Below are 12,744 nucleotides of genomic sequence, written 5' to 3'. Positions count from 1 at the left end.
AGGGCCATGAGGAGGTATAAGGCATATGCACTGTCTCAAGCAGTGGTAAAAAGTCTCCAGCTCGCAGTGCACAAGGCAGTACACACCTGAGCAGAATACACATCTGCACCCACATCTCGAAGAACAACTGTGACCCAACAGGTAAGTCTCCATTTTCTTTCTGTGTCTGACCTATTCCCCAGTGTCCCGTTGTTTGGGTTATATAACTCTGAGTCTCTTTGACGGCTCAACAGTGGCTGCACAGGTGCACAAGAGGACCGATGGTCTTTGTATATCATGCTACACGTGGCCAGACACAGTCCTATAGGCAAGTGCAGGCGCTGCCCCCTGCTGGGGTGAATGTGAAAATGGAAGTCATTAAACCGGTCGGTAGAAGGAGCATACGCTCTGCCAATTGAATGGATGGTGCGGCTGCCACTACAGCATGAAAGAATTCCAGCTTAGTCGGTCTGAAGTACTCCTGAGGGCTCCCACTCCAGCACAGCCCCTTCCCTCTTCCCAGTGTGAGTCTCACAAGCCAATGTGGCTCTTAGTAAGCTCCCTCCTATAGAAAACCGCTTTCTAGCAACTCGTTTCCATGCGTGTTTGTCTGACATTTGTTTGTTTTTGAAGCAGAGGAAGTAGGTGAAGAAGAAGAGGAAAAGATGCAGAATGGCAAGGACAGAGGTAAAAGGATCTCAGCTGTAAAACACTTTTCCCATTTATTTCTGTGTCTGAGATCAGAGTGTGTCTGCAAAGTCTCCACTTCAGTGTGCCAAGCACTGCAGAGGTGTTCATGTAACGGCTTTGGGTTTGGGCAGTTTATGGAGGCTCCTTGTTGCTGTTACACCTCCTCCAGACACTCATCTGGGCCCATCAGGCTTGTCTTTCTGTTCCTCTCGCTGCCCTGTTATGTGTTTGCTCTCTCCATTTCTGCCATTGCTTGGGACACTAGTAATGTCCAGGTTTCCATTGTCTCTGTATTCAGATGTATTGAAATATTTTCTTTCAGCAAGTGGTCATGTACAAGTATAAGCATGGCAGGAAAGGAGTTACTCTGAATGGTACAAGAGGAACTTTTAATGGTGTGAGGTTAGATATAGAAAATGGAGGCTGAATTATCAGGAAAGTTTCTGGAAATCGGGTGTGCGAGGCTGTGGAATTGTCACCCAAGGGAAGCAGAAAAGCCTTGTGGGTTGAGGCTTTTAAAACATGTCTGGACACAGTGTTCAGCAATATTCTGCTGAGAACAATCCTGCACAGGCGGCAAAATGAGGCCTCTTACAGTAGGTCTAATCCCATGATTCTAAGTGTAGCTAGAACTAATCCTCCCCAGGCAGCTCTTCCTCTGGCTTCTAAGGATGTGGAAGTAATGTGGGGCTGTCACAACATTGTTGTGCGGGTGGACCAATGATCCCCTATCCAACAGGGCTCAGGAGAAAGAAAACCCAGGCGAGCGGTGTGGGGAGTGGAATACCAGTCACTGGACTTTGGTTTGGGGGTTTCACCTGTGCCTTCCTCAAATGACTGAACAGAAAACCCCTTATCCTGGTGTGGCCATGGGTGCTTGGGTGAAGGTATTTGCCACCACCTCTTCTTCCCTCTTTGCCAGGAAAGGAATTTACAGTAGTTGCACTGAGTCTCGATTGCACTGAGGTTCTTCAGTTCAGGCTGTGCCCCTAAGTGTGACACTGATTTGCTTGTGGAGCTGATTGCTCGCACTTTCCACGTTTAAATTAAGGTTGGACAAAGAGATTTGGATTAGACAAGTATCAGTCCAAACATTCATGTCTCACCTGAGACAAATCTTTGCTGAGCTTTGACAATGTTGGATTTTTATTCTTTATCTTTCCGTGCACCTCTTCACTTCCTGCTTCTGGCTGGGATGACATTTCACACAAGAGACTGTTCTCACAAGATCTCCAGGCCAAATAGGTACTGAGAAGGTGTGACCCTTTCTCAGGGCACCCAGAATTGAGAGTCACCTTGTTACCTCCTTTCTCCAGCGTGAGGGACTTTTTCTTATGGTAGCTGGGTATCACCTCTTGTACAGCACCAGCCTTTAAACCATTCAGACACTGTCCTCAGGACTCTGTCAGGCCTATCTTGCTTTGCAGACTGCCTTAGACGCACCCAAATCCCTGCGCCTCTCATGAAGAGCATTCCCCTGCAGCATCCAGCCCCTGTCACTGGACGCTCACAGAAATTACCAAGTAAGCTGCCTCCCAAAGAGAGATACACAGCTGGAAGATTATGATTCAGGTTTCACACTTTATGTCAACACAGCACTGTAATCTATGTATAGTAAAAACAAATATATTTATCAGCTGTGTTACAGGAGGGCTAGGGAGCAGTGGTAGAGGGGAAATATATAAGCCCTAGGCTAATTAAGGTGTGGTTCCCTGTAGACTAGGGAGGGTTGCTACAGGTTAAGTGGAGCACCTGCAGTCAATTAAGCCCTGTCAGGAACCTAATAAAACCCCCTGCTTCAGGCAGTCACGGGAGGAGGAGGAAGGAGAGAGGGACTGGAGCTTGGAGGTGTGTTGTAAGATTTGAAAAACCAGAGAACTGAAGTCAGGGAGACCCTGCCCCGGCAGGCGAGGGAGACTCCCTCCCACAGCGTCTAAGGACCAAAGGTTCCCCACCCAAAGGGGAAGAGGGTAAGAACCGGCGGGGGTTGAGAGGGGCTGGGACACAGAGTGAGGAGCAAACCCAGACCCCTCCCCCACTTCCCTCCTCTACCACTTTCCTGGGCCACTAGCGGGGACCTCAGTGGCCCAAGAGCAGGGGCAAGAGGTGGCGTCTTAGCCCCCCTGCCAAGAAAAGCGCAGGACCCACCATACTAACATCGGCCATCTTGCCACACAACAAAGAACAGAGAGTCACAGATTAAAGTTAGTATTGAGTAAGAATAATGGAAACAGAAATGGTTACAAACACAACAGAAGTGTAACACTCATTCTAGAGACTACGGGCTTGTCTACCCTTAAAACTCTGCACCAGCACTGCTGCACTGCTGCAGCACTTCAGTGTAGACACTACCTATGCCAACAGGAAGGGCTCTCCCATGGGCGTAGGTAATCCACCTCCCTGAGAGGCAGTAGCTAGATCGACGGAATAACTGCACAGGGTCTTAGGTTGACTTAATTGCACTAATCAGGGGTGTGGATTTTTCATATCCCTGACCAACTTAGTTAACAGACCTAATTTGCTAGTGTAGACCAAGTCTAAGACTTAGTAGACCACAACCCTTGTCTAATGTAGTTTCTCACCCTCAAAGTCTCTCTGCAGAGTTTACTGGTTTTCATTGAATCCAGGATCCATTCCTTCCCAAACCATCCCCCTCTGCCAAGGGTGTGCTCAGTGAAATGGATAACCATGTCCTTTTGCTTCTCCGTATATTTCCCAAAGGCCGTTCTCCTTGTTCCCAGAGTCAGGGTAACTGCCTGGGGTTCATACTCTGGGGTGCTCACCTGTTGAGTTTGCATCCCTCATTAACCTGTTTTTCCTGTTGACTCGACATTGAAATGGGGCTTCCTTTGTGTCGTCTTTACAACGCTTAATTTACCTCAGAGACCGGGATAGCTGAAGAGACATGCTTTTGTCTGGCAGATGACCTGTTCATCCACTCTGCCTTGTTACAGACTTGAAAGCATAATTTTTATACACAAGCAAAGAAGATTCCTTGTATAATGTCAGTATATACATTTCATAGTAATATTATAAGCAGTGTGGTGTTGGCTTTAGTTTGATACCTCACAAGACACTTGGGTAAATACTCTGAAAGCAGTGTCAGGTGTAGTGAGTTTGTCAGGCCTGACAGGAGTTGCTGTTACAGAATAGTGAACCCTTTGCCAGTTGGTATTGTGGGGGTTTTAGGGTTACAGGAGCAGCCAGATGTTTGGGGCTTCTCTGACTCCTCTGAAGTTTGCCCATCACTAGTTGAAATGATAGGCTTGTTTGGGCTTTTGGGTTTTCTTTTACTAGCAATAACACGTCTGACTTCAGTGAAATCAACAGTTTTTGAAGGTAATATCGTGTTGGCTTTAAATCATACAAGGCTCTTATCCCTAGAATCTTTTTCTTTAATTAGATATTTTGGATGCTTATTAGATGTTCACTCTCTTTTTCCAAATGTGTAATGTACCTTGCATGGAAAATAGGGGGAAGAGAGGGAGTTTGAAGATTCTTATGAGTCATCACTGAACAGTAAGAAGTAGTTGTTTGAGTCCACCAGCAGTAATCTGTTTCATTTACCCTACATTCGCTAATCTTTTTTTAATCTGTGCATGTATTTCTAGCATGCCAGTTACTGCAGTAACTTCTAGGTACCATTTTTGCCTATGCCTTCAGTACACAATGAACCCTCGGCTAATGTTTGAACTGACTTTGCCAATACATAATTCCCAGTCCTTCTTGACTTGCTGGGCTACCATTAGAGAGACAAGGTCAATGAGGTAATATTTTTTATTGGACTTTTGTTGGTGAGAGAGACAAGCTTTCGAGCCAAACAGAGCTCTTCTTCTGGTCTGGGGAAGGAACTCCCCGCATCACAGCAAAATGCAAGGTGAAACAGATTGTTTAACATAAGTCGTTAGCATCTATTGTAAGAAACCATTCAAGGTAGAGTCATAGGAGAAAAAGAGGGGGTTGGTGGGTTACAGATTGTTGTAATAGGCCATATATCTAGTGTCTCTGTTCTGTCCATGATTTTTAGTGTCTAGCAGAGTAATGAATTTAAGCTCCCAGGCTTGTCTTTTGAGAGTGTTGTGCAGGTTTTCTTTGAGGATGAGGCCTGAGAGGTCAGATATAGAGTGATCGCTTTGTGAAAAGTGTTCACCCACAGGGGATAGGGAGTTTTTGTCTTTTATCATTTTCCCATGTGAGTTCACTTGAGAGCAGAGTGATTGTCTGGTTTCACCCACATAGTTCTTATTGAGGGATTTTGTGCACTGGATGAGGTATATCACATGTTGTGATAGGCATGTGTAGGACCCATGGATTTTGAAAAGTATGCAGTGTGAGGTGCTGATCGTTGTAGAACTGGAGAAATGTCTGCAGGTTTTGTATCTGTTGCTCTGACAGGGTCTGGTGTCACTTTGAATTGGTGTCCTTGTCTTTGGGGAGCTTGTTTCTGATGATGAGCTTGGAGGGGTTGGGGGTTGTTTAAAGGCCAGAAGTAGGGGTTCAGGAAAGTTTTCTTTCAGAATGGGGTCCCCGTCGCATATGGGTTGTAGTTGTTCGATGATACTGCATCTGGGCTCCAGTGTGAGGTGGCAGGTGACCACCAGTAGTGTGAGGTCAGAGGGGCTTTAGGGGGTTGTCCACTGACTTGCAAATATTTGAGGCAGGCAGCTATGCTGTCATTGTGAGGGACAATGGTGTATTGGGAAGTGACATCCATGGTGGTGAGGATGGTGTTCTGAGGGATGCTGTTAATTTTGCAGAGTTTGAGGAGGAAGTCGGTTGTGTCCTGGAGGTAGTTGGCCCTTTCTGTGGTGAGTAGTTTGAGGATGGTTTCTATGAGTCCTGATATTCCTTCAGTCAGAGTGCTGTGGCCAGATACAATGGGTCTGCCAGGATTCCCTGGCTTGTGTATGTTGGGAGCATGTCGAAGGTCCCTGGGTGAGTTTGTGGGGGATGTGTTTGTAGAGTTTCTCTTGGAGTTGTTTGGGGGAAGGATTTGATGACATCCATAAGTTCCTGGGTAAATTGTGGTGTGGGGTCTTCTCTAAATTCTTCATAGTAGGCAGTATTGGACAGCTGTGGGTTGGCCTTGTTAATGTAGTCATCACGATTGATAAATACAGTGGAACCCCCTTTGTCTGCTGCTTTGATCACTGTCCAGTGGTTAGATTTCAGGGACCTCACGGCTGTCCTCTCCGCAATGGAGAGATTATGGTGGATGTGATGTTTGTTAAGGATTTCGCAGTCAAAGGAAACCTGCACAACACTTTCAAAAGATGAGCCTGGCAACTTAAATTCATTACTCTGCTAGATACTAAAAATCATGGACTGAACAGAGACACTGGATATATGGCTTATTACAACGATCTGTAGCTCTCTGACCCCCTTTTTCTCCTATGACTGCAGAGGTGTTAATGGGCCATGCCTGTTCCTGCCCAGCTGAACCTGCTTGCCCTCAATTCCCTGCTTCCTGGCTCTTCCTGCAGGTGCAGTTAATAGGTCTACCTGGCCACCTTAGCCCCTTCCAGTCCTGTGTGGGGTGAACACGCACCCAGGCATGAGAGTTTGGCCAGCAGTATTTGATGAGCACATGCCTGCGCCCTAGATGTCCTGGTGATAGTTAGTCTTTAGTACAGTTAGTTAGTACTGTTAGTCTTTTTGCTACTGGCACCAAAAAAACCAAACATTTTAAAATCAGATATTTAGTTTTTAAGCCAGGACCACCTCTATCCCTACTCCCCACAGAGGGTCTCTAATACGATGTCAGAACCAAAATCCTTAGGGTTCAAAACCTGAAGCTTCAATGACGTTTAAAGATGGGCATTCCCAATGCTTGTTTTGTCTTGGAGAGGGACATGTCCCGGAGCCAGTGGTCCATAAGTTGCTCCTACTGAAAACAAACTCCTAAAGCTAGAGAAGTCTACCTAAAATTGTTCCTCCTCAGACCCTGAAAGGAAAGATGCAGCTAAACATCAGTCCTCCCATAGTTTCTCTCCAGGGGCACACAGAGAGCTGAGATTCCATCCCAGGCACTTGGGCTCCATAAAACAGTGCCACTGGTTCTTCGTATGTCGTTCTCCATTTGATTAAAGAATCATAGAATCATAGAATATCAGGGTTGGAAGGGACCTCAGGAGGTCATGTAGTCCAACCTCCTGCTCAAAGCAGGACCAATCCCCAATTAAATCATCCCAGCCAGGGCTTTGTCAAGCCTGACCTGGCATTGGCCACCGTCAAAAGACAGGACACTGGGCTAGATGGACCTTTGGTCTGACGCAGTGTGACTGTTCTTATGTCCCCTGTTGGAGCCCTTAGTAAACTGTTCCCTACATCACTTACCAATGAAGGCTACCTTTTAAAATAACTTTTTACACCAGCTCGAAGGGTAGGGGAGAGAACCTTGTGGTGGGTCCCTCTTATATCATGTCTCATAAGGACAGGGTCATCCTTAGGCCTCATCCCATGTTCCTGCCTGCGGTAGTTTGGAGTTCCACAAGAACCAATTTATTCATATCCCATTTTTATTCCCTAACACTCACTCAATTCCAGGGGAAGCTAAACATCATGAAATAGTAGTAAGGGCATTATTGTACTAATCATACTACCCTAACAAGATGAATTCATGTAGGAGCACACCTAGACTTTGACACCTTGTAGCCTTTGCAGATAGGATATAAGGCAGTATCCTCTCAGAAATTCTCTAAATGGGTCTCCACATGTATAAGAACATGTTACGAGTTTTCCAAATTAGAGCAACCTCCTCATGTTGGAACTCATTCCCCTAGAGCTCAGGCAGCCTCTGTTTCCTGTTTGAAGAATGTCCCTATTTCCGAAATCTATAGAGCAGCTACATGTATATCAGTTCTACATTCACAAGATGCTGTTCTTTGGTAGAGACTTCCAAATTGGATGTCCGCTTTAGTAGCGCTGTCCTGAAGTCACTGGTTAAGTAGGACTCCTATTACCCACCTCTAAGCAAACAGTACACAAGAACATAAAAACGGCCACACTGGGTCAGTCCAAAGGTCCATCTAGCCCAGTATCCTGTCTTCTGACAGTGGCCAAGGTCAGGTGCCCCAGAGGGAATGAACAGAACAGGGAATCATCAAGTGATCCATCCCCTGTTGCTCATTCCCAGCTTCTGGCAAACAGAGGCTAGGGACACTGTCCCTGCCCAGCCTGGCTGATAGTCATTGATGGACCTCTCCTCCATGAACTTATCTAGTTCTTTTTTGAACCCTGTTATAGTCTTGGCCTTCACAACATCCTCTGGCAAGGAGTTCAACAGGTTGACTGTGCAGTGTGTGGGGAAAAAAACACTTCCTTTTGTTTGTTTTAAATCTGCTGCCTATTGTTTTCATTTGGTGACCCCTAGTTCTTGTGGTATGAGAAGGAGTAAATAACACTTCTTCCTTATTCACTTTCTCCACACCAACCATGATTTTATAGACCTCTATCGAATCCACTCTTAGTCATCTCTTTCCAAGCTGAAAAGTCCCAGTCTTATTAATCGCTCCTCACATGGCAGCTGTTCCATACCCCTAATCATTTTGTTGCCCTTTTCTGAACCTTTTCCAAATCCAATATATCTTTTTTTAAAAGGGGCGAGCACATCTGCACGCAGTATTCAAGATGGGGAGTACCATGAATTTATAACTGTTTGTTAGTCACCAAGAGTAGAATTCATGTGGACAATCACGCAAAGAAGAAAGAATGGTTACTTACCTTTGATAACTCGTTCTCCAAAATATGTTGTCCACAAAGATTCCACAACCCACCCTCCTTCTCTGCTACTATGGAGTCCTACTCCTCTGGGATTCTGTATTGGTGAGGTAACTGAGGGGCTGTTAGGACTGTTCTTCCCTTTATGCTCTCGGGTGGGGGTGGTGAGGACATCTAGGGTGCAGGTCTTGCCCCAATGGACACTGCCAGCCAAAATAATGTGATCTCTTGTGCATGGAGTGCACGTAGAGTGGAATCCATGTAGACAACGCATCTTGAAGAAAGACAATTACTATAAGGTAAGTAACTGTTCTTTACCTTCCATACCCCAAAGGAGTTTGAGAGACTTAATTCATTGTCTGTAAAGTTTGCATTCCTGGGATGAGAGGTGCCCTATAAGTGCAACATTGGTTGGGGTTTTTTTTTTCATTTTGTTGCAGTCAGTTACCTGCCTTATAAATTTCCCCCTCCTCCCCCTCTCCCCATGTGTTGCAGGTTAGATGGAAGAACCCAGACTGTACAGTAATTCAAGTAAGTATGGGGATCTTTCTTCTTCCCAAAGACCCTGCTCCATTCATGCTGCTGTAATGGATATGACTGACTCACTCATAACCTGACATTGTTCTTTTCCTTATTTATATTCATGTACAAGATGGAGAATATTCCCCATTGGTCTGTTACTGCACATCCTCTTTAAAGTGTCAGGTTTTCACTCTAAAACCCAATCATAATTCCATTTAAATTAGTGGGAAAACTTCTATTAACTTCAGTGAGAGCAGGTTGAGGATCATTATTCTCTTATTGTTCGTGCTGCGGGAGCACTTAGAGGCTTAGGTCAGGCAACAGGACCCATTGCTCTAGTTACCTGTACAAACATGCAGTAAAAATACAGTTCCTAACCCAGAGAGCTCACAATCTAGCTTATAAAAGGACATCACAGGTGGTGGGGAAGGGTGCGATAACCGTAACAGTAAAAGACTGGATCCTGTGTTGATGATGCCCCTGAAAAACCTGAATAAGATCTTTATCTTCCCCCATGTGAAAAGCCTGTAGGAGGCCGTCACATGATATTTGGCATACCCACAAAAGGTGATCTTTCACCATGTTCAGTGAGGAAAGGGGAGAACTTCTGTAGCAGAGAAACATCACCTGGGAGACACACATCATAATCCAGAAGTGGTTAGCTCAGGGGACTGGGAATGGGATATGCAGTCTTTCATTTCCAGGTTTCTGTTTCCAGGCCACACCAGGTCAGAGGACTAGAGCTATGAGAAGTGGGCAGGAGAAAAACAGACTTTATCTTCTAAGTTAGCAGTTCAAACTCAGCCCATGTACATAGTGGGCCCAAGTCCTTAACATCTGTTCAGTGGGCTGTGTGAAAAAAGTTTCTCAGTCCACACAGCAAAACCAAAATTGTCATCTAAGGTGACTTGCAACGGGAGAAAAATGGGGCCTGTGCATTTTTGGGGGGTTGGGATTTTTATATGGATTAAGGCAGCCTGAGAGCAGCGGAGGATTCTGGGGAGGAGGAGGGTTGTTTTTACATTAGAAATTCAGCTCCTGTTTAGCCTGGGAACGTGTCTGGTAACTGGAGAGTTATCACAAGGTTGAAAGTCGAGCAGTGGTGAGGGGAGGGGATTGTTAACCAGACTGCTTAAAAACACTTTTTGTTTGTTTTTGTTAATACCTAATTACTTACAATGATTAGCTACCATTTTGGAGAGAAGAACATCTCTGTTAAAGATTCAACACCTTCAACCATCCGTGTAAAGTTGAACGCTAACAATCCTCTGCAGCCCCCAACAGGTCCTCCAGCAAACCTGGGAAGGACCAGAGCTGACATTCCTGGCATTGCTATATTAAAAAACAAATAGAAATATACCAACCAGTCCCCTTCCAGGCTTTCTGTGTCCTTCATGGTGACTCAAAAAAGGACCCAAGCCCTTTTTAAAGAAGAATAACTTACAAGTCACCTTTAAAATCTAGTTGTTCTCCTTCAAGTGGCCTCTGCACATTCCCACGTGTGCGATCAAGGTACCTATGCCATGAGCTTCTGGAATCTTCTGGTGAGCGGTGTTGTTGCTGTTCCCTGCCCCTCATGAAGGCTCCTGAGGGTGTAAATCCAGTTCCATTCTGTCTGGCCACGCAAAGTTCAGTGGGTTCCGATCCCACCCAGTGTCCTCGACGATTCCCTTGTTGGTTTTTCTTCTTTCTGCCCCTTGGAAGCTGTTTTTGCAGTTAGATTGGCAGTTAGTCAGGCTTTGTGTAAAAGAGAGGAGGAAAGTCCATGCAACAGGGGCAACGTCAGGACCTTCAAAGGCTGGAGAGCTGCCTCGCCCCCTTGCTGACAGGGACTTCTCTTCGGACTGTTGTCTAAGGCTGGTTTCTGTAAGTCCAGCAGCGACTTTGGAGAGATGTTCTCCATACAGGCTGTCTGACTGGCATAGATGGCAGGTCTCTGGATCTATCCTGGTCAGCTAAGTCCGGTGCCAAGGATCCAGCACACTTCGACTCTGACCTAGTGTAGTACTGAGGACCTGGCGCTGCTGACTGGAGAATTCACACTCCCCATCCCAGTTTCCCCAGTTCATGACAGTCCTAGAGTAGGAATTCTGGTACTAGGAGGGAACTGAAGAGTGGTTGGACCCACTTCCAGGGGTGGGGGTGAGTGGCCCCAACAGACACTGCTTGCCAGAAGATTCTGGAAGCTCACAGTATAGAAACCCTGATCCCATGAATGTGAATGTGCAGAACTCCAGTTACTGGTAAGTAACTGTCATTTCCTTATAACATATGCACAAGTTTGAATTATGCTGTCCATATGGAAAGTGTTTCTCACTAACTGTTGTGTGTATTTCCAATGGCACAGGCACAGAGGGTTACGAAGCGAGCTCATGTTCTAACGAAGTCTCCACATCCTTTGGAAGAGGCATGTTTCAACTGATACATACACCATTGTGCAACTGTGAAAGATCACAACCAACCACCTGCTGAAAGGGAAGGGAAAGCAGCTTTCTTTTAACTGACTGAAGCGCTTTCCCTCTGGGCATTTTCCTCTTAGATTATTGCATGTACTATTTTCATAGGTGTTTGCCAATGCTAATCGGACAATGCCCCATCAAAAATTCAACAAAGTGTTTTTATGGAAGGTTTCAAAAGAAAACTGTTCTCTTGTAAAGTGCACTGATCTCTTCTGATTTCCTACCCGAGCAGTGTCATCTCATCATGCGCTGGTGGTTTCACTCATGACCTTTGATCTTGGATGTGCATGTAAAATGGATTTTAAACCGTTTGAGTTTTCCTGTGTGTAATACAAAGGGAACTCTGAGTACAAATCCTTTAAAAACACACACTTTCTAAAAATACCACTCTGTCTATTAATGTTTGGTTGCCATAGTGTTTGATACTGCATGTCATTCTGAGAGTAAATGACAGGGCATGCCAAGAGTAGAGGAATGCAGAGCAAGGAGAGGGGAATGGCTGTAATTAGGACCATAAAACTTGGATGAGATGCCTCCTGGGGATTCCCAACTCTGTGTATTTTTCGTTTAGACTCTGTTAAAAATTACTTGAATGGTTCTTGGCAAGCAAGGGAATTCAGGGATGACCACTGCTAGGTTCAGATTAGTGCCTGCACATTCATTTGCAAGAAGCAAGTATATTTTTATTTAAATTTAAGGAGAAATAACAACATTGTGTAGTTGGAGGTTTGAAACTCACTACTACCTGGATCCTTGCTAGACTCTAGTTTTGTAGCTACTTAGAAAACATTGTAATCAGTTCCAATCACTAGTGATTTTATTTTATTTTACTTTTTTCTTGGTGCTTAGGAATGTTATTTTTAGCAGAAGAGCTGAGTGCCCTAATGCATCTATAAATATTTATCAAGGGCGATGAATGGAATGGAGTGATAAACCCTGAAACCAACTCCCAGCTTTTCTCCCTGTCTCATCCGAGATGCAATGCTGGTTCTGGGAGGAAAGTGCTCGTTAGGTACCTATAACTCTTTGGGGGAGAGAAAATAAACATACATGGTGGCCACAGGTTTAGTCAAATATAAATATTGTGAATGAGCTGTCAAGAAGGAAAGAAAAGTGAGTTAGCTTTAGCCTGCCAAACACCACACACTTGGAAGGGTTCGTAGCTGTCTTTGTACGCTTTCAGTATGATTAGCTGAATCGTTACCCAGACATTACTCTGATTGCGGCTATACAGATGCAAGAAAGGGATGTGTGTGCTGGAATTTTAAAGGATGAAAGTTTTGCTAGTGGCCTGCTCAAGGACCTGCCGGTATAGACAGGAGGCAATCGGGGCTTAGAGACATTCTGACTGTGGCTTCATCGTATCTTCACTGTG

At 45.2% G+C, this 12,744-nt stretch overlaps 1 protein-coding gene across 16 annotated transcripts in view; it reads left to right on the top strand.

The window, feature by feature from the left end:
- Nucleotides 1–11,919, top strand: part of DTNB (dystrobrevin beta) — a 380,746-nt gene extending 368,827 nt beyond the window's left edge. For 14 of the 16 annotated variants that reach the window (XR_007356069.2, XR_007356070.2, XR_007356076.2 and 11 more), the window contains 3 exons: nucleotides 613–666; nucleotides 8,884–8,919; nucleotides 11,258–11,919. Coding sequence is in view for 3 of the 16 variants with exons in the window: in XM_048846095.2 (XP_048702052.2) it covers nucleotides 613–666; nucleotides 8,884–8,888 (59 nt within the window). In the remaining 13 variants the exon portion in view is untranslated. The remainder of the gene's footprint in view (nucleotides 1–612; nucleotides 667–8,883; nucleotides 8,920–11,257) is intronic. The other 2 variants (XM_048846096.2, XM_048846097.2) reach the window with 2 other exon arrangements.
- The last annotated feature ends 825 nt before the right edge of the window (nucleotides 11,920–12,744 follow it).

Source organism: Caretta caretta, chromosome 3 (genome assembly GCF_965140235.1).
Source record: "Caretta caretta isolate rCarCar2 chromosome 3, rCarCar1.hap1, whole genome shotgun sequence".
Taxonomy (NCBI): domain Eukaryota; kingdom Metazoa; phylum Chordata; order Testudines; family Cheloniidae; genus Caretta; species Caretta caretta.
The sequence above is the reverse complement of the archived record's forward strand: the minus strand, read 5'-3'. Positions and strand labels throughout refer to the sequence as shown.